Source organism: Ictalurus punctatus, chromosome 15 (assembly GCF_001660625.3).
Source record: "Ictalurus punctatus breed USDA103 chromosome 15, Coco_2.0, whole genome shotgun sequence".
NCBI classification, from domain to species: domain Eukaryota; kingdom Metazoa; phylum Chordata; class Actinopteri; order Siluriformes; family Ictaluridae; genus Ictalurus; species Ictalurus punctatus.
Window position 1 is genome coordinate 26,928,857 of NC_030430.2, and position 21,621 is coordinate 26,950,477.

General features: G+C 40.9%; 1 protein-coding gene across 2 annotated transcripts in view; it reads right to left on the bottom strand.

Annotated features, from left to right (window-relative positions):
* The window catches only part of LOC108276315 (IQ motif and SEC7 domain-containing protein 1), a 57,804-nt gene that overhangs the window by 30,006 nt on the left and 6,177 nt on the right, over positions 1 to 21,621 (bottom strand). Inside the window, exon 1 of one of the 2 annotated variants that reach the window (XM_017487898.2) lies at positions 6,714 to 7,109. The exons of the other annotated variant lie outside the window; for it this stretch is intronic. Coding sequence (XP_017343387.1) covers positions 6,714 to 6,778 — 65 coding nt within the window. The 5' untranslated portion in view covers positions 6,779 to 7,109. Of the gene's footprint in view, positions 1 to 6,713; positions 7,110 to 21,621 lie in introns of those variants that run through there. 2 annotated transcript variants of the gene reach the window in all.

Sequence of the window (21,621 nt, forward strand, 5' to 3'; positions counted from 1 at the left end):
TCAGAATGATTCAACCCCCATTGCAAATCAGGTTTACTGTCAAAATTTACAGACTTTCAGCTGTTTGCAATGAACAAATCCAACAAAAGTAATTGAAGTTCAACACAACAAGTGTTTTCCCCAAATTCAACTGAAAATGCAACTTATAATGACTTCTCCACTTTCAAAATTATTCACCCCCCTGAATAGAATTCCTCACAACAGCACAAATATGCAGAACAGGTGTTGTCTCAAGCACACCTGTTGCTAAACTAATCAAGGGTTTCATTAGCTGCAGCAGGCGTGCTTGAGCTGGAACACATGAAATACCTGAACTGGCCGGGGGTAGAAATTGTATGAAATACCTGGCCGGGGCAGAAAAAAGGAAGTCTTGGAGTTCTGGCATGGAAACCTTCTGCGTTTAGTACGCGCCTTGCAGTGAGCACAGCAAGGCGCGTACTAAACGCAGAAGGTTTCCATGCCAGAACTCCAAGACGTTCACCACTACTGACCCAAAAGCACAAGAAAAGTCGACTCAAAAGCATATAAATAAACCACAGAAGGTTTGGGATTCTGTTCTGTGGAGCGATTAAACTAAACTGGAACTTTTCAGCAGGATGGATCAGCGGTATGTCTGGAGGAAGAAGAATGAACAAAGAACACCCTGTCAACAGTCGAGCATGGTGGTGGCTTGGTGATGCTCTGGGGCTGCTTTGCCTCCTCTGACACTAGAAACCTGCAGCGTGTGGAAGGTGAGATGGATTCAGTGAAGTATCAGGAAATCCTAGGAGAAAGCATCATGCTGTCTGTGAGGAAGCTGAAGCTTGGGCGTCACTGGACCTTCCAACAGGACAATGATAACAAGCACACCTCAAATTCCACCAAGGCTTGGTTACAGAAGAAGTCCTGGAAGATTCTACAGGGCCATCACAGTCACCTGACTTGAGCCCCATAGAAAATCTCTGGTGGGATTTGAAGAATGCGGTTGCAGCACGCAAACCCAAGAATATTACTGAACTGGAGGCCACTGCTCATGAGGAACGGGAGAAGATTCCTCAGGAACGCTGCAGAAGCTCTGCATTTCATTTGCAGCAGGTCATAACAGCAAAAGGAGCTCTACTGAGTACTAAAGATGCTCACCATGAAGGGGGTGCGTAATTGAGACTGGAGAAATCATTATAAGTTGCATTTTCAGTTGACTTTGGGGAAACCACTTGAAGCGTTCATCGTGTCGAACTATTTTAATTGCTTTTGTTGATTTGTTCATTGCAAACAGCTGAAAGCTTTTATTACTAATTAGTTGTGGTTTTTAACTCATTAACCAGGTCATATCTGCTTGGTACTCAACCGTGTGCTTGGCCAATAACACCACGGACGCAAAGGATTTCTCAAAGTGGAAAATCGGGAGCTTCTTTGCATGCTTCTACATTGTTTGCAATGTCCATCTTTAGATGTATGGCTTTACACTCGTGTATCAGACGGGATGTAAAAACTCACAACTGTATTCCGTAAAATATAGAGTGCGCGAACAAACCACAGGAACAGAATAAAAGCTTGGTATTTTTTCAATAAGAGGAACCATGTTCCAAATACAAGTCAGTTTTCATTTACTCAAACACACAGATGTGATGAAGCAGAAAGGGATGCTGGGATGCAACCAATCAGAAAGCTTTAACTCAATTTAACAGTGTGGAAATCAAACGCAGGAGTTGAGAGTACGAGGATACAACCAACTTCACGCTAGCTGCAAGAACACACAACACTCTGTTTACGTTCAGTGGAACCATGTGTGGTTCTCTTCCCACCCAGGAGGAATCCTTTACAGGAATTATACACTGCGTGTGTGTGTGTGTGTGTGTGTGTGTTAAAGTAAAATATTGATGAAATGGACTTAGGGTTGAAGTTGATTAATTTCTTCTAACAGAATGTCCCTAAGTGCTTTATTCCTCTTACACCACAGCAGTTTGCCATCAGCATTTACAAAACGACACGATAGACTTTTGTCTGTTTATATTTAATGTTCGTGAAACGAGATAGTTCCTGTTGTCACTTACGTTAGAGCAGCTATAAACAGTCTGAGCCTATCTTTATTTTTTCTCTTGAAGTCAATAAGAAAAACTATGCAGCTTGTCATGTTAGTGTAAACTCGTCTGTGCTGAAGATGTGGGAAAACTTAGTTACAGCTTTACGTCTGACTGTTACACAGCGCTGACACTGGAGACTCCTTCCATACATGTTAATGTTAGTACACATCTCCTTACTTTAAGAAAACCTCACCATATCAACAATTTTCTGACCAATCACAATCCAGGATTCCATAAGATAAAGGTGAAACTCATATTTATAAAACGATTTGGAGTTGCGCGTCTCTGATGGCGTATGGAGAGGGCAAAACACTTCAGTAACATGTAAAGTAACCGGAACTACTTTTTAGGACCGAAAACTACAGTTTGACAAGTTGAATAAAAGTCCATAAGAACAGCTTTGGTAAGACTTTCTCTCATGTCTGTCTCATGTGAACACCGGGAATTGTTCCTGTCCATTATAAGTCTATTACCAGTGCGTTTGGAGTAAACACATGTTCTGTTCTTCTCTCAGTGCAGGGAAACATGCTGAACTTCTTCAAACCTCGAAGACCCTCAGAGCTCTCTGTGTTTTCCCCCAAAAGCCAGCTCACCTTCGGAACACGCCAAGGTCGGGAAGAGAACATTACGGAAAGAACAGCTGTCTGAGGACGTGACTGAGGAAGGACAATGCCTCACATAACACCTCTGCTACACACGGCTTTTAATAACTTCACATCAAAATTCTCCACACTCCTGACTTTAACTAATTTAACCCCTCTGACAGCTGCCAAGTTTTAACACACGGCAGAGAGCATGTTCCAAAATCATGCTTCGTTCTGAACTGGAGAAAATCGCAAAGCAAGCATGTCTAATATGACATAATTAAATGGTAAGTATCTTTTGTTTTATTACATCTCCTGGAGCATGTGTTAAAATTCTTTCCAGAAGAATCTGAACTGTTTAGACCACCACAAAGAGCATAAATACACAATAAAACCATAGCAAACAAAAAAAGCATTATATAAAGCAATGTAGAACCTTATGTAGAAGTTGTAATTAGGATAAATAACTGGAAAACCTACAAGAATTTCCAATTCAAAGCCAACGCTGAAGGCAGGAACTTTATTTCTGGTCGTCACCTCTGATGAGCGAATCTGGTAATACTTAACTCTCACAAGTCAGAGTTCTATAGGAGCGCAATAAATTCACTGGAATGATTAACATGATAGGAATGTTTGGAAGGCCATGTGTTAGCAAAAAAAAGAAAAGGGGGTTGTTCCATTTCCCGTGTAGAGGTGAGAGGTTGAGGTTCCACGCTCAGTCGGACGTTTGCTTCCTAACAGGACGGAGGGAGGATGCTGAGGCAAGCAGAGGCCAGGATCGGGTTTATCCAGCTGAGCAAACTCAAACATTCCTCCAACTCTTCCTCCACCTTCCCCCTGAGCACTCCCTAGGGTTCCAAACGAGCAGAACTTGGGGTTAACATCGGGAAACTTTCCAACATTCCCAGTCGGATGAATAAGCAAAGTATCGATGGCAGGAGAGGGAAGGAGTGTGGAAGGGGGAGCAAGAACAAGTCCATGGGAGTTCTGGGAATCCGACCTGTTAATGAACAGCAGGCCTGAGCTTTGTGTGTGTGTGTGTGTTAGAACACATCTGTCTGTATAATCACCATCCAGCATTTCAGCATCTGTAAGTGGTTCCCCACATGTTCCCAAAGAAAGGTATATACGCTGATGTGAGCGACGTGATGCTCGACTATGAAGGTTATGAAGGCACTACATCCATAATGCAAGACATCTGCTAAGTGCTATCACTCAGCACGCACACACGCACAGACACACACACACACACACACACACACACACACACACACACACACTCGGAAAAGATTAACGGCAGAACTTCTGTTATCTGAATTGTGTTGATTGCAATTTAAATGTGTCTTAAACACAGATTTAAATATTTAACCAGCATCACAATAACCTTGAGACTTTGTGAACTTTCACAACTTTTAACACTTTGTAAAGGTTCTCTGAATGGTTAATGGTTCTTGTTATATAAAGGGGTTCTACATGGAACCTTTTGTGAGATAGAAACCCTGTATGTACAGGCTGGTTGAAGAAAGACATATGTTAGTAATTTACACTCTCAAAAAATCCAAAAAAACAGAATTGTCACTTCAGGATATAAACTGGAGTGATATTCTCAAATCATTGGGGTAAAGTCCTCCAGTTATTATGCTGACACCCTTGAGTCATTGGGGTGGAACCCACTAGTCATTGGGCTAAAATACTCAGGTTACTGGGTGGTACCCCCCAGTCATTAGCATAAAAACATTGTCACTGGGGTAAAAAGTTCCAGTTCACTATTGTGGTAACGAGTCACTGAGAATAAAACCATTGCAATAAAGTCATTGGGGTAAAATACTTAAGTTATTGGTGTGACACGCTTCCAGTTTTTGGGATGGTACCCTTGAGTAATTGGGATGGAAACTTCAAGTCATTGGGGTAAAATCCCCATGTCACTGTGGTGGAACCTTGAAGTCATAAGGATGGGACTAACATGTCATAGGGATAAAAACTTCCAGTCATGCCCTTCCAATGATTCCCTTGAATTATTGGGGTAAAATCCTCAAGTCATTACGGTGACACTCTCCATTATTGAAGTGGTACTTTCGAGTCATTGGGGTAAAAGATAAAAGTCATTGGTGTGGTAATCTCATGTCATTGGAATAAAAACCTCCATTCACTGGCTTAGTACCCACAAGTCATTGGGGTAAAATCCTCAATCATAGAGGGTAAAAAAACACAAATTATTGGGGTGGTTCCCCCAAGTCACTGGTGTAGTATCCTCAGAATGACATCTTATGCACCTTTAAGTACTCTCTTAGAAAAAAAAAGGTTCCATCTAGCACTATAAAGAGACTAGTTGAACTAGACTGACTCACTGGGAAAACTTAAAGGGTTTTATGGAGAACCTTAGAAGCTAGAACCATTCTTTTCTATGTTTTAATTATTCAAAAAAGTTTCAAGCAGAACCCAGTTAGAAAGCTAGAACTATTTTTAAAGAGTGTAGTGTACATTTAAAACCTGTAAGTAATTCGACCCCTGAGTGTACCCTTACATTATCTACCAGTGTATGAAGTGTATGAAGTGATGGAAATGACTCCTATATTCCTGAACCTTCTCCAACACATGAATAATGTCTAAATGTTTTTAAAAAGAGACGTGAGTCATGGCCTTGTGACTGAAACAACCACAAACTCTAACACGACAATACAACGGCCGGTTTTTTAGACGAGCCGTGGCCAGCTTGCGAGAGACAGCATGGAGTAACGTAGTTGGCAAGAAGCTGTGATGGAGCTGGCAGGGCAAACGATGACGGCCAGACATTATGCAATCGGCAAAAAGGCACCGTTCGTACAAATCGGCCTTTCTTTCTGATCGGGCCCGGATGATTGGGATGAGGATGTAAAGCTGCTTGTTGTGCTGGAGCGAGTTTAACGTCCATCTGTACTTGAGGAAGCACGAGAGTTCCCTTATGCAAGCTGTTTCCTGATCTGGCCTGGCACGAGTGAAACCTGACACTGTTATGTCCAATATATCATGCCGAGAATTTAAAAAAAAGCTTGTATGTAGCGGACAGCCAAACTCAAAGCTGCTTGGATGTTTCTTGGTTGAAGGACAACATTTCAAGCTCTAATATAGAGCATGTTCTGTCGTAGTATTTTACCCAGCATGCAGGCATGGACAGAGCCAGATTTAGACAGCGTCAGATAGATGCGTTAATAAATAAACCATAAAGTCTCTCCTGAAATATCTCTCTTTTCAACAAAGCCTGATGCTATGCATTTTCAGGAGCTTCATTATGGTGCCACACATTTCCAGCATTCAGTAATAATTCAGTCGTGTACAGATATAGATATACACCTGTCCTCGACCGGGCAGACATAAAACGTGTTTAGACAAAAGGTCAAAGGGAACAACACAAACCTCTGTGGCATTCTCGACTGTGCTTCAAAAAATGGACGCAAGTTACTGAGCAGCGGTCGTGGGTGGAAATGTCACGTTTTTTAAAAAACTTGAATGAATAAAACTTCCGCTTCAAAAAGCTCAAGCCTTGTTCAGACGGGATTAGTTTTCAATGTGGAGGTGTGTAATGTGTTTATTCCAGGAGCATCTCTGGAACTGATGCTTCAGACAGATATAGGTACATTTTGTGGTCATGTGACCTACTTATGATGGAACGTGGCCACACCCCCTACAACAAGCACTTATAATAAAAAACAAAACAATCAGTGTGTATTAAAATGAAGCATGTGAGGGGTAGTGTAGTGTGTAGTATTAAAGACACGCTCGTCTGTGTGATTTATACAGAGATCACTTATCCCGTAAGAATCAATCAGATTGACTACACACGTCCTCCAGGAACGTTACCGAATAGTGCTTACGAAACTCCAGATAAAACGGTTTGACTCAGACTCGCAGGGAGTTCCCTCTAGAGAAGATAGATCTTTCCAACATTTCGGACATGTCCCGATATTCCTACAAAAGCGTCCACGGTGTCCGGATCCATCGTTAGTTCTCGGCAGAGACCGGAGCAGCGCACACACTGTAGGAAACGTCTCTTACTCTGAACGCTAATCATAAACACACACTGCCTTACCATCCATCCAGTTCCAGCTCCAGCAGAGACTGGGTCTTCTCCGAGTTACACTGCAGACACCACATCCTTCCCTCCAGCTAACACACACTCCCGTAGAGATCCACACCGGACCGCAGACGACATCCTTCGAAATCAGACCCGCAACTCAGACATGCCATTTCTGCTCTCCAGGTCTCTCTCTCTCTCTCTCTCTCTCTCTCTCTCTCTCTCTCACACACACACACACACACACACACACTCCTTCTCTCCTTCCTTCTCCAGCTCTGCTCTGTCCTGCTCGTGAGGAGCGAGTGTGATGAAAGGAGGGGGGCCTCCGAGGGAAAAAAATTAAAAGAAAGGGCATGTGCTGTGTGAATGGAAGGACATGAGGAAGGGGGGTGGGACTCGCTCGGGAAGCTCCAACACCGAGCCAAGAGTTGATGGACGGTGAGAACAGGAATGGTTTCTCAAAGAGCCAATATAATCCACGATCAGAAAGACACACACACACACAGAGAGAGAGAGAGAGAGAGAGAGAGAGAGAGAGAGAGAGAGAGAGAGAGAGAGAGAGAGAGAGAGAGAGAGAGAGATGCAAGAATGAAACTAAAGGAATGAGAGGTCGTTTGTCTGCTTCTGTGAAGGCAGTGGAAGAATGTTAGTGTGGGTCGAGAGAGTGAGAGAGAGAGTGAGTGAGAGAGAGAGTGAGTGAGAGAGAGAGAGAGAGAGAGATGTACGTCTATTAATAGAGCCTTCAGCAAACAGGGACGTAGAGAGAAAGATTATACACCTGGCTTCACATTGTCCCACATTACTGCAGACTTTTCCGCTCTAGAACCAACTCAGCAGAACCGGGAGGCGTATTAAAGGAAAGGAAGATCTTTTAGGTCAAATTATTTCTGAACCAAAAAGTAGAATCGGCAAACAAGTAATGAAAAAGAACCAGTAATATTTACATCATAAATAAATAAGAGCCTTCACAATAAATGGACCAAACCACTGAGAGGTTTAGGGCTGTATAGGACTTTTCCATTATTATTTTTTGAAAATTAGTCAGTTTTATATATTTTTGATTTAGAATGTAAATATGTAGGTATAATTTAACTAATGCACAAATAAATAAATAAATAAATAAATAAATAAATAAATAAATGATGAAAAGAAATGAAGGGCTTCAGTGAAGAACACAAATCTATATTTAACACACGGACCAAAAAAATAGGGAAATAAATAAATAATATTTGTAGAGCGCTGTTTATAAACGTGGAAGTGCTGTACAATCCAGTTATAAAAATGACATTAAAAAATTGTGATAAAAAACCAAGAATTCAAATAAAAATGAAAATAAAAATGCAAAATGACGATGCATTTGTTTGAATAAAGCTGAAATATTTTAATCATTTTCTTTTTATAAAATATTATAAATAAACTGTATTTATTATTTATTATATTATTTTATCATACATTTTATAAATGATTATGAAAAATTCTAATAAAAAATTTAGAACAATTAATAAAATTATAATAAAAAAGTGAAAATGTAAGTACAAAAATATGCATAAGTATACAAATATACAATAAAATTAAGTATATATTATATATAGTATATAGTATATAGAATACATAATAATAATAATAATAATAATAATAATAATATCTCCGCTTTTTGCTTTTGCTTCTCCTGTAATCTTAAAATCTGATGCGTTCATGCTAATGAACATTTATTTTGTCATCAGTCACAACACACCGTTATGCTAGCACATAATAAGCTAGTAAGCTAGCTAACCTCACCACAGTACCTGTATCATATTAAGTAAAAACGTTGTTCTTCTCCAACAGCTTGTCCTAAATGAGATCCAAGCTGAAGCTGTCATGGTTACTAAAAAGATTTTAATGGATTTTATGAGTAAATATTCTACTTAAGGCCTGATCCTAGCTAAAAGACTGTGGCTAACAATTTAGCAGGCTAGCACGTAGCTGTTAATCTTTTACACAGACAATGTGAAGGAAGAGTGAGGGTGAAATCCAGATGGAACCCACAGGAACATCAACATTTCTCTCGGGTTTATTTGTAAACTGCACTTATTTGCTGCAAAAAAAAGCTATATTGAGGCCCCGCCATTTTGAGAAACTGACTGAAAATTGTGACTTATGAAGTCTTGAATGTTGCATGAGTCAGATTTATATGCACACAGAACCAGAATCAGAACCAAAACCCAGAACCTAATTGATATCAGAATCCAGTTCTCCAAAATCACAGATCTTTCCTGATCATATTCTTCTATACGCTAAATGACATGTTGCTGTGATTCACACATCAACTCCAGTCCAAGCTGTGTAGGGAATGTGTGAAGAGAGAGAGAGAGAGAGAGAGAGAGAGAGAGAGAGAGAGAGAGAGAGAGAGAGAGAGAGAGAGGGAGTGTGTGTGTGTGTCTGTGTGAGAGATTACAGAAGGTCTGATTGGACCAAAAGGAGACTGAGTGGCTGTTTGAAGTGATTATCCAAAGTGCCCTCAGAAACAGGAGTATGTTTTATTTATTTATTTGTGTATTTATTTAGTGAATAATGGTAGAGAAGGAGAGAATGTAGAAAATAATTCCCAGATGGCAGCGAGGTTTTTACAAGGGCACCTTGAGACGAAACTGGCCACGGACGCTAATTAGTAGCCTGGACATTTCTCTTCAGAGGCATTGATTGCTTCCTTTGGCGCCACTGCATCCCTAAGTTCAAACGACAGATTGCCAAAGGGGGAAAAATTCTGCAAATGTGTGTGTGTGTGTGTGTGTGTGTGTGTGTGTGTGTGAGAGTGTGAGAGAGAGAGAGAGAGAGAGAGAGAGAGAGAGAGAGAGAGAGAGACCAACCAAATAAACCATTCAGAGCTGATACGGCGACAGTGACAGCAGGGACGTGTGTGTGAGAGAGCTGGTGTCTGAGCAATGTGTCTATTTTAACCCACTTGTAGTGCTGTGCTTGTTTCTATAGTGGGTAAGTACAGCTGTCTGTACACACACACACACACACACACACACACACACACACACACAATCACCTGTCACAGCAACATCCGTACATTAATCCTCCCTACAGACTCACACACTCATAATCTGACACACAGACCCAACGACTTCATCACATTTTCTAACACAAACCCAAAGTTATGGAAAATAAATACAGAACTGCATTCCATAAAAAAAACCCACAAAACACAAAGATTTAGTCGATAAAGCCGAGGCTAGAATCCGCTCAAGTCCCTTTTCAGTGAATAACGTCTCAGATACCGCTCACAAACCACTGATTATTTTATTCATTTTGGCCGCTAGTCTTCGTGATGGGATTCCGTTACTGTAGTTTATGATTCAGCTCAGTCTGGAGTGGAGTCAGAGTCAGAAGATACTTAAAAATGAAGTGTAAACGTTATCGAAAATGTTCACTTAAGATATTTGAATATATTAGATCTGAATTCAACTCGCTTCAAGTTTCAGGATTAAATTCACTTAAAAAAAAAGATCAAGCTGACAGGCGTTCAGGTAGGGAAAAAATTTACTAAAATTCAGGTCGAGTAATTCAGGAAAAACATCTGAGATACTCAGAAACAAGCAAGGATCGAACTGAACCTCAAGATGTTGGATTTATTTACCGCGAGTCACTAGTAACTTTTCAAGAAACGAACAAAAATATACAGCGAGAGAAGAAAAACGCTCTGAAACTGAAAACTCAGTGGCAAAAATTTAACACGCTCTATAAAATAAACAGCGTTCTGTCTTAATGCACTTTCTAAGCTTCGGTTTCGCTAATCATTGTTTACGAACACGCTGCCAGAGTTTTCATTTACGCTTACAAACTTTTTGCAAGTTTACATTCGCCATTCTGACACAAACCTGACGTCTGGGGTGGGGCTAAACAGCGCTTTACTCTCATTGGCTAGTGAGATTTTTCTCGATAGCTCAAGTGTCCAGCTGGGGAGGAGGAGGATGATGATGATGATGCCGCTCCCGAGAACTCATCTCGAAACAATAGTGGTATGAGTCGTACCCAAACCTCAAATATTGATGAACTGATATACTGACTCAGTAAATAAGTCATTTCCACCACAAAGTAGAATCACTACAACTACACGGAGAACCGCATCCAGAACGCTCTCCGAAATTCACACCACTGAAGACTTTACTGTCTGATGATCCAAATCTCACTAGCCAATGAGAGTGAATCACTGTTAAGCCCTGCCCACACGGGAGGTTTGTGCCAGAATGGTGAAGATAAAGTTGCTAAGCGAGCGTAAATGAAAACTCGCAGCGCGTTCATAAACCATGATTAGCGACAACGAAGCTTAGAAAACACGTTAAGACAGAACGCTTTTTATTTGAAGAGCGTGTTAAATTTTTGTCACTGTTTTCAGTTTCAGAGCGTTTTCCTTCTCTCGCTGTATATCGTTTTTGTTTCCTGAAAAGTTGTGCCCAATATTTTTGCTACACAAGTGCATTTCTTGAATACATGATGCTAGCTACTGATGAATCTTTTATATTAACTACCTGCTACCTGAGCTCCTCTGAATGGCATTGTGCAACACAGTGTCGAACACACACTGCTGATCTTACACAGAAAAAAATCATTAAAAGGTTCGTTCACACAGAAGCACGACAGAACTAATTCCAGTCCCAATGAGATAAAGTGTGAAGTAAAAGAGTGTAAGTTGTACTTTAAGGCCCTCGTGAGGCTGCGTTTTGTCTCTTATAAAAGGCAGTAATAAAGGCCGATGTTGGCTCACGCTAAACTAATGATGATGTCATGGACGAGATTTCCAACTAGACATTTCCCCGAGGCTCTGAGCTCCAGCTCCACACACGTGCCTGAGCTCTAACTAAACCCCACAGCTCTACAGCACTTCTGCTTCGTTTTAGCTTCAGTATAATCATTTTCTGGGTTTCAGCTAAACTACGAGTGACTTTCAAGTTCAGAAAGAATGCTGGGGGAAAGTTTTTTCCTCCAGCTCACGCCGAGAGCCTTCCCGTGTTCTTGCCTACAAAAACAAAGAGCAGACCAAAAAGAAAAATGAGACCGAGAAGAAAAATGAAATGAAGAAAAGGAGGGGGGCCTCGCCCAAGAGGGACGAAGTTGGATGTGTTAATGCAAACCATCAGGGCTTGAAAAAAAAAAGACCAGAAAGAAAAAACTCCAGACCTCTCACAATCCAGAGCTTTGTGTTCTTCAGGCCGAGCAGAGAGGCCTAAATAACAGCCGTCGCCCCTCTGATGTCATGCGCCGTCTCTCATATTTGCTTGTGCTGGAAGCGGAGAGGAATGAACGCGCTCCGGCTCGGGCTGGAAGCAATTAAACAGCGCTGATGTCATGATTCAATACAACGGCAGTCTTTAGGGGGGGAAATGTCAAAATGAGCGCACGGAAGATTGGCGCTGTTAACGGTAAACGAGCCGCTCGAAGCTTTTCTTCATCCCAGTTTCCAGAAAACTCCACTGTAACTCCACCTCGGAGTCGCACGGATGAACAGGAAGCGACAGTGAGTAGAGGATGAGCCGAGTCGAGTCTGTGATGGTGGAGGAAAAGCTGGAACAGATGTGGAGCCTCCAGGAACCTTCAGGGGACGAAGGGCAAGATCAAAGATCAGGAAAGCTCACAATTCTGTTCACAACTTCCTCCAGTCAAGAAGACCGTCTGCATTTAAAACCGCTTCAGGCGTCGCTGTACTGATCACACACATACACGCCAAACCAGACGTGGAAATAATACAGAAATATAATTTTTCTGGTGTCCAAATTTTACTTCATTAAAAGGGAAACTAATACACACACACACACACACACACACACACACACACACACACACACACACACACACACACAGAGGTTAATTTACACTATTTAAAACGGCGGATTAAACTTTTTTGTCTGTCTATAGATTAAATAAAGCTCAAAGTGACCACAAAGCTCACTGAACAGCCTGACTAATATCCTAAACTCTGATTCATATCTGAATCACCAACTCAAATGAGCTCCTAATAGTATTAAATAGAGAATCTGATTCATATGAGCGATTCAAATTTGATCCATAAGAATCACTTAAATTTGATTCATCTGAGTGATTCAGGGTGCACGATGGCTTAGTGGTTAGCACGTTCGCCTCACACCTCCAGGGTTGAGGGTTTGATTCCCACCACGGAGTTTGCATGTTCTCGCTGTGCTGTGGGGGATACACTGGTTTCCTCCCCCAGCCCTAGCAGCCTAGCATGGTAGGCTGATTGGCGTGTATGTGATTGTGCCCTGCAATGGATTGGCACCCCGTCCAGGGTGTACCCTGCCTTGTGCCCCATGCCCCCTGGGCTAGGCTCCAGGTTCCCCATGACCCTGTAGGATAATCGGTATAGAAGATGGATGGATGAGTGTTTATAATGTGATTCAGATTTTATTTTTCTGGGTGAATCTCATTGAACTCATATGTGAAGAAGGTCTCGTATTACCGTGTGAATAAATGTCCTTCCTGTTTTACTGAGTCACACTTCACATGGGTGTCATGGATCATTTTTCTGAGTCGGGGTCGGAACAGAGTTCAGTGGGTCACTGAGGGTCAGCACCTACTCACCATGAACAAACACAAGAAAAAACCAAAATGTCCAAGAACATAAATGAACAAAAACCAGAACTGAAGGCCTCATAGTTTAGTTTCAAGGACATCAACTTCTTTCCAGCCAAGAACCCACAGAGAACCAAAACAATGTTGCGTTTCTGCTCAGAAGGAAATAAAGTGCTCCCTATTTACACTGCGGTGTTTATGTCTAAAGAGCAAATAGAACATGAGTCACGAGTCAGTTACTCAACAGCAGCGCTGCACAAATCCACAGCTCCGTGTGTCTACAGAGAGAAAAATAAACACAGCACAGCGGGAGCACATGACACAGCAATCCACAGTGCGCGCACACACATACAAAAACACACACACACACACACACACACACACACACACACACACACACACACACACACACAAACAAAGGACTCCATCTGCTGTCCTGATGCTCACACTGCACTGTTTTTGATTTTTTTTTTGGTCTTCTGTCATTAGACACTTAAACCTCATCTCCACTGAAACTGGGGACTCCTTCCTACTTACTGTGCTGTGAGGTGTTCTGGTTGGTTACTGAGTTTTGGACTCCAGGACTCTATGATTATTAATAAATAAACAAGGTGAAGAAACTTCTGTACGCTGGACACTTCACTGCTAAATATAATTAAATCCATCCATCCATCTTCTATACTGCTTTATCCTTTTCAGGGTCACAGGGGAACCTGGAGTCTATCCCAGGGAGCATGGGGCACAAGGCGGGGTACACCCTGGACAGGGTGCCAATCCATCGCAGGACACAATCACACACCCATTCATACACTACGGACACTTTAGACACGCCAATCAGCCTACCATGCATGTGTTTGGTCAGGAAACTGGAGTACCCGGAGGAAACCCCCGCAGCACGGGGAGAACATGCAAACTCCACACACACAGAGCTGTGGGAATCGAACCCCCGACCCTGGAGGTGTGAGACAAACATGCTGACCACTAAGCCACCGTGCACCTTCATGTAATTAAATGCTAAAATTAATGATAATTTTACAACCTTTATACTCTAAACTGGAGCTGACTACAGTGTGAAGAAAAAAACGTTCCACACAGCACCTTAAAAATGTTCTTTATGTCGTACATTAGAGGAGGCACTTTAAAGGGAACAACTAACAAGTGTTTTCTTTTAAAAATGCAAAGACATGGTGAGGAAAGCTTATTAAAAGATAAAAGCTTAGCTTCAGTCTGACTGGTTCTTTAAAAAAATCTGAATAGTCTGTGAATAAAAATTAAAAATAACATAAATATTAAACAATATTAGGTTCCATTACGAGATTTTACAAACATTACATTTCAAGCGTAAATATTTGTAAATATGTCTACCAATAAATAAAAAATAAGAAAAAACTCAAATGTGTGTACATGAATGTACTTAAAATAGGAAAGTTATTACAGATTTATATTATATACACACACAAAATATATACATAAACAGAAAAGGGTTTCTCAACATGCTTCTGTCTGATCGGTTCTTTCAAAAATAAATAAATAAATAAATGTTCTATCATTTTTGTTTTTTCACGATAAAATAACATTTAATGGCATTGCAGGATTTTACAAGCAGTTCATATCTCCTAAAGAACATAAAAGAACTTTATGAAAAAATGAGGAAAAAAAAATAAAAAATAAATAAATAAATAAATAAATAAATAAAAATGCAAACTAACAAACAAACGGATAATCAATCAATTAAATAAAAAATTTAATCCATACCATCTTAGAAAACATTTCTTAAAGGTTATTAAGATGAGTAATAGTTCTACAGAGACCCATTAAAGATCCCACAAAGGGACAAACTGCAGAACAATTTAAGGTTCTAGATAATAAACCAGAGAGATGTTCTCTGCTAAGATGTTCTCTGTTCTAACGTCACTCTGCGATCATTAACTCTGTGTGGAACCGCAGCTAAAACACAGACGTTATCATTTAATACAGTTTCAGAAGTAAAACAAAATAAAGATGAGAACCTTCCACTAGATTGAGAACCCTATGAAAGGTTTTATGTGGAACTTTTTAAAAAGTTCTTTGCTTCAATACAAATTGGTTATAAAACAACAACAACAACACCAGCACCAACATAAAATCTATGATATTACTACTGTGTGTTTCCCAGAATGGGGTTCTGTATAGAACCTTTTAGGAAGCAAAGAACCTTTAACTGTATAAGAACCCATGAAAAGGAACGTTTAATGGTTATTCACTGTATTATACAATCCACAATAGAAAACACAGACGTGCATGGTTCCAAGAAAGAGTTCCAAGTAGAACTTTTTATTAAGTTATGAAATCCTTAACCATCTAAGAACCCATGAAGAACCTTTGAGTCAGGAGGAACTATCCAAAGGAACCCTTTTGTAAAGGATCTATTAAATCGAGAATATTGTTACATATTAAAATAATAAAAGTAAACAGTAGTTGAGCAGGTGTACAGCCGTAATCTGTAAAACTGCAGAACCGAAGAGCGGAAATTTAAATAAAGAACCGGGATCCAGGTTTAGGAATAAACTCTAAACTCTAGAACGTCACCTACCTCGAATAAACACCAGTCCATCTCATTTACAGCCTAGCCTTCTCATTATTACAGCGCTTAGAAGTGTAATGAAAACCACACACACACACACACACACACACACACACACACACACACACACGCACACACACAGTCACTCACACACACACTCACTCACACTCACTCACACACACACTCACTCACTCACTTACGAACACAGAGGCCAGTCAGATAAACATAGCGCACCCCCACGCCATGCTGTTGACGTTGGTACACACTAAAAACACACCTGAGGTGGAAATGATACAAAAATTAGGAACATTTCCCCCACATTACAAGATCGTAAACATCTACATGAAAGTGATGTAGGAATTTGTGTGACTTTTCCCTGCATTGTTATTTTAGATAAATATTATTCAGTAGTCAGGACTGCACCTCCTCAGAAACATCTCATCAACACCATGACCTGGATTTCCTCCTCAGCATTCCCGATCCTGCACACGCTGTCTCTTCTCATTTCACATGACCACATTTCCCTGCTGGCACAAAAACTGTGCTGTAACATTCACATCCCAGGAAAAAACCTGCAGCATCAGCGTTAAAAACATGCCCAAAGGTAATTCTGTTCTGATGTTTTACTGCTTTAAATAATGAAGTCCTGCTGCTGACCTCTGCACCCCGTAACCTCCACACCTCAGAGCGGTTAGATCCTCTATTCTGATTGGTCAGTAGCTGTACATCAGCGGTTCTGACTGTCGTTCCTTCTGTAACATGACAGCCAGGTTTATATTAAAGCGCTCCTTATATCGTTTCCATAGTAACAGCTCATTCACATGGATGCGTACAGCTCAACATACACTAACACTAAGAGACTGAGAGAGACCGACAGAGAGAAAGACAGATACAGAGAGAGAGAGACAGAGAGAGAGACAGAGACTGAGAGAGAGTGAGAGAGAGAGACGGAGACTGAGAGAGACAGATACAGAGAGAGAGAGACAGAGACAGATACCGAGACAGATCCCGAGAGAGAGAGAGAGAGAGACAGAGAGACAGAGAGAGAGAGACAGACACAGAGAGACAGAGAGACAGAGAGAGAGAGACAGATACCTAGAGAGAGAGAGAGATAGACAGAGAGACAGAGACAGAGACCGAGAGACAGAGACAGAGAGATAGACAGAGAGACAGAGACCGAGAGAAAGAGACAGAGAGATAGACAGAGAGAGAGAGAGACAGGTGAGGTAATGACTGTTTATCACAGCTGTAATGATGTAATGTGAGAACAGAAATGAACTTCCTCCAAATCTCTCTGATGTTCCACATCAAACAATTAAAATATGCAGCGTGTCATTAATAAATGAAATGTTGTATTTGTTGATAAATCGCAGTGGTATAAGTGAATAAAACTCTCCACACCCTGTAGAAGAGCGAACAGAAGCTTGATGTCGTGCCACATAGAACTCTGAAGATAACTTTTTTGTTAGTTTTCAGGTTTTAAGCAAAAAACGTAAAGTGAAAGAGCAGATGTTCATCAGTAGGCCAGATGTTTCTTCAAACACCAGTTAAAGTGCATTATACATGTCTCTACAGCTAATTATATTGAATATAACCCTTATATACAGTGCAAGCTGATCAGAATGTCTCGTGAACCTGATGCACGTGATGAGATGACGTGCGGTTTGTTATCTAAAGGACGAGAAAACAGGCGGTGTGTTTTTTCAGGATGATCCCCTCCCAGGAACTTCTGTTCTTTATCCAGTGTAGGTTCTCTGATAAAAACACAGAACCTCAGGGGAAGAACGCAGAGTTCATAAACATCACGAGCAGGATGTGAGCTTTTCCACCAAACCACACACACACACACACACACACACACACACACACACACAGAGAGCTGCAGCGATGAGACAATATTACAACCACTAACATTTCAAAACAAAACAAACATTTCATCAGACGCATCAAACAGATGGAGAAAATAATCCCATCAACTCACTGAATCACTTCAACTCACTGAATCACTTCAACTCACTGAATCACTTCAACTCACTGAATCACTGCAACTCACTGAATCACTTCAACTCACTGAATCATTAAAACTCACTGAATCACTTCAACTCACTGAATCACTGACTCCATGAAACATGACTCCTGGCTGTAAATGACACTAAACTGATTCACTTTCCCGTAAAATACGAATGGAGATCAAAGAAGATAAAAATTCCCTTGGTGTGTGGATTTTGATGGAGAAGGTGATGACATCATCACATTCCTCACTCTGACCACACGACAAAAACAAATATTTCTCTCCAAGATTGTTCGCTTTATGACCTTCAAAACATCAACAAACTGTGTGGAGCTTTCTTTGATTCATTCTTTACTTTTTCTTCCTTCTCGCTTCGTTATCCATTCTTTTTTTTATTTCTTTCTCTTTCATTTCTTCATTCGGTTATTTGCTTCTTAGTTCTTTCATCTCTTTCCAGATTTTTTATTCTTCTGTCCTTCTCAATTCTTTATTTATTCTTTCTCCATTCGATCTTGATTCTTTATGTATTTCTCCTTTCATTTCTTTATTTCTTCCTTCCACTTTTCTCAATTAATTCTTAATTCTTAAAAAAAAATTCTCTCTTCATTTCTATATTTTAGTTTTTCAGTTCTTCCTTCCTTCCTTTCTCTCTCGCTATCACTCTCTCTCTCTTTTTCTCTTTCTCTCACTGACCTTTGGAACATCAACAACTTGTGTGGAGCCTTCTTTCTTTCTCAATTTTTTCTTTTTCCTTTCTTCCAGTTTAAGTCTTTATTTTTTCTTCCTTCTTGATTCATTATCCATTCTTCTTAAAAATTTCTTCCTTTCCTTTCTTAGTTTCCCAATTCTTTCTTTCTTATTTATTCCATAGTTCTTAATTCATTCTCAATTCTTTTTAAAAATGCATTTCTCCCTTCATTTCTTTCCTTCCTTTCTCTCTCTCTCTCTCTCTCTCTCTCTCTCTCTCTCTCTCTCTCTCTCTCTCTAACTTTATGATGTTTGGAACATCAACAACTTGTGTGAAGCTTTCTTTCTCAATTCTTTCTTTTTCCTTTCTTCTTGATTCTTTATTCTTTCTTCCTTCTTGATGCATTATCCATTCCTTTTTTAAATTTCTCTTTTCACTTATTTCTTTAGTTTTTAAATTCTTCCTTTCTCACTCCCGTTCTTTCTCTTTTCACTCTCGATTCTTTCTTCATCAAGTCTTTTTCAGTTCCTTCCTTGATTCTTCTTTTCTTTTTCGAATTGTGTGACATTACAGAGTCTACTGAGTGTTTGTAGCTAGTACAGTTAGCCCACTTTGCTAATCTAATCCGAGAACAAAGCTAGCATGAATCCAAGCATGTACCACGTGAATTACACACGTGATTATTATACTGATTACTGCGTTATTTCATTTTGTTTGCTTTAGAAGCTGTATACAGTATAGATCCTACTGTGTATGCTGGATAGGCCACACCCACACGAGACAATCTACGAGCTAAATGAGATACTCACCAGTAGTGTGCTAGTGTGACTGTAAAGTGATATTTAACATTAAATTGCTGTTAAAGTGTTAAAAAGGGTGCTGTGAAATCCAGAAACATAGACCAAAATCCAAATGGACCAAAGTGAGTTTTGGCTTCTTTTTATTTCTTTAACTCCACCTACCTGCCTGAGTCTGAGGTTCTGCCGTGGTTCCATCAGACTCTGCAGAGACTTGTAGAACCCTCTCACATCCAGAATAAAATAAAATATCTGTTTTGCACTCTGTTCGCCAGACTGACCATCCAGTTCATTCCATCAGTGTCCACATCCCTCCCTCATCCCTCCCTCTCTCTCCCTCCTCATCCCTCCCCCTCTCTCCCTCCTCATCCCTCCCTCTCACATCCCTCCCTCTCTGAGTTACTGCACCAGTGTGCAGTAAAATGCCCCACAATTCATCAGTTCACACTTCGCATTAGTCCCTTCATCTCTCTCTCTCTCTCTCTCTCTCTCTCTCTCTCTCTCTCTCTCTCTCTCTCTCTCTCTCTTTCTCTTCTCTTGTATTTCATTTGTTCAGCATTTAAACTCTGAGTCTTCCCAGATCATTATTTATATAGCACGGAGAACACGGTTAACTCTGTAAACAATCACTTGTCCGTCAGTGACAAGTCAGTTTGCAGTCCCAGTCTTCTGCTGAAGATGATTGTGGGATTTGAACTAACAACCTTCTGGTCATTAACACTGAGCCATAACTGAACAGAGAGAGAAGAAAAGACAGACAGAAAGTAGAAAAGGCGAGTATAAATGTGGAAATTATAGAACAACACCACAGAAACACCTCCGCTATCAGCAGCAGGTCTGAGAACATCCTGTCAGTGAGAATGAGAGTTACAGAGAGATCAGAAAGTTCCTCGGCGTGTTTCTCGAGACGTTGACCTTCTGGACATCCGCCATGTCGCATCCACATAGTGTAAGAAAAGCTGAGTGTGAGCGCTTATTCACAGACAGGAAACTGATGGAGGTTAAACAGGAAAGAAATGGAGCACTCACAGATTTCCTGCAGCATTTCTGGGTTCTAACGAATGAATAAGCACTGTGTGTGTGTGTGTGTGTGTGTGTGTGTGTGTGTGCATGTGTGCTTGTGTGTGTGAATGTGTGTGTGTGCGTGTGCGTGTGAGTTTGAATGTGTGTGTGTGAATGTGAGTGTGTGTGTGTGTGTGTCTATATACTGGGTGATTTGATGAAGTAGAGTCACTGTAACCATCCTGAAGTTGATTATTTTCCTCTAACAGCACGTCCTCGAGCGTTTTATTCCTCTTACACCACAGCAACTCACCAACAACAATTTATTTATTAAAGGACCGCGTCCATCTATAGTTCAATTTAATGTTTTTCTCTCTCTCTCGCTCTCAAGAACAGGAGCAGGTCATAAATCTCCACAGAGGGGTTACGGGCCAGATTGAGGAGCCTTCAGGTGTATTTACACAGAGAAAGCACTCATCCGACAGCTGCATCTCGTCTTAGCTCTCTCCATGGAGAGAGGAACACAGCTGGAGGTGATGAGAACATCGAGAGATTCATGTCTCTTCTGATGTGCTGTGGAGTCTGGCATCAATCCACAGATCACACGCTGGAAAGAGTGAACGAGGAACATCAGCACCTCACTTCAACACCACAGGGCTTCATCCTCATCCTCATTCTGACTGAGTGTGAGTGAATGTGTGTGTGTGTGAGTGCGAGTGAGTGAATGTGTGTGTGAGTTGAATGTGTGTGTGTGTGTGTGTTTGGGTGTGTGTGCGCAAGTGAGTGTGTGCGTGCAAGTATGAATATGTGTTCGTGTGTGTGTGAATGTGTGTGTGTGCGAGTGTGAATGTGTGTGTGTGTGTATGTGAGTGTGCGTGTGTGTGGGCGTGTGTGCGAGTGTGTGCGTGTGAGTGTATGTGTGTGAATGTGTGTGTCTGAGTGTGTGCGTGAGTATGAATGTGTGTGCATGTGTGCGTGTGTGCATGTGTGCGTGTGTGTGTGTGTGTGTGTGTGTGTGTGTGTGTGTGTGTGTGTGTGCGCGCGCGTGTGTATGTGTGTGTGTGCGAGTATGAATGTGTGTGCATGTGTGCGTGTGTGTGCGCGCGTGTGTGTATGTGTGTGTGTGCATGTGTGCGTGTGTGTGTGTGTGTGTGCGCGTGTGAGTATGAATGTGTGTGCATGTGTGCGTGTGTGTGTGTGAGAATTTGTGTTTTAAAAAAATTTCATTCTTCTGGGTTTTTTTGCTTGCTACAAACTTCTGATCAATAAATCCTGTCCAATAAAAC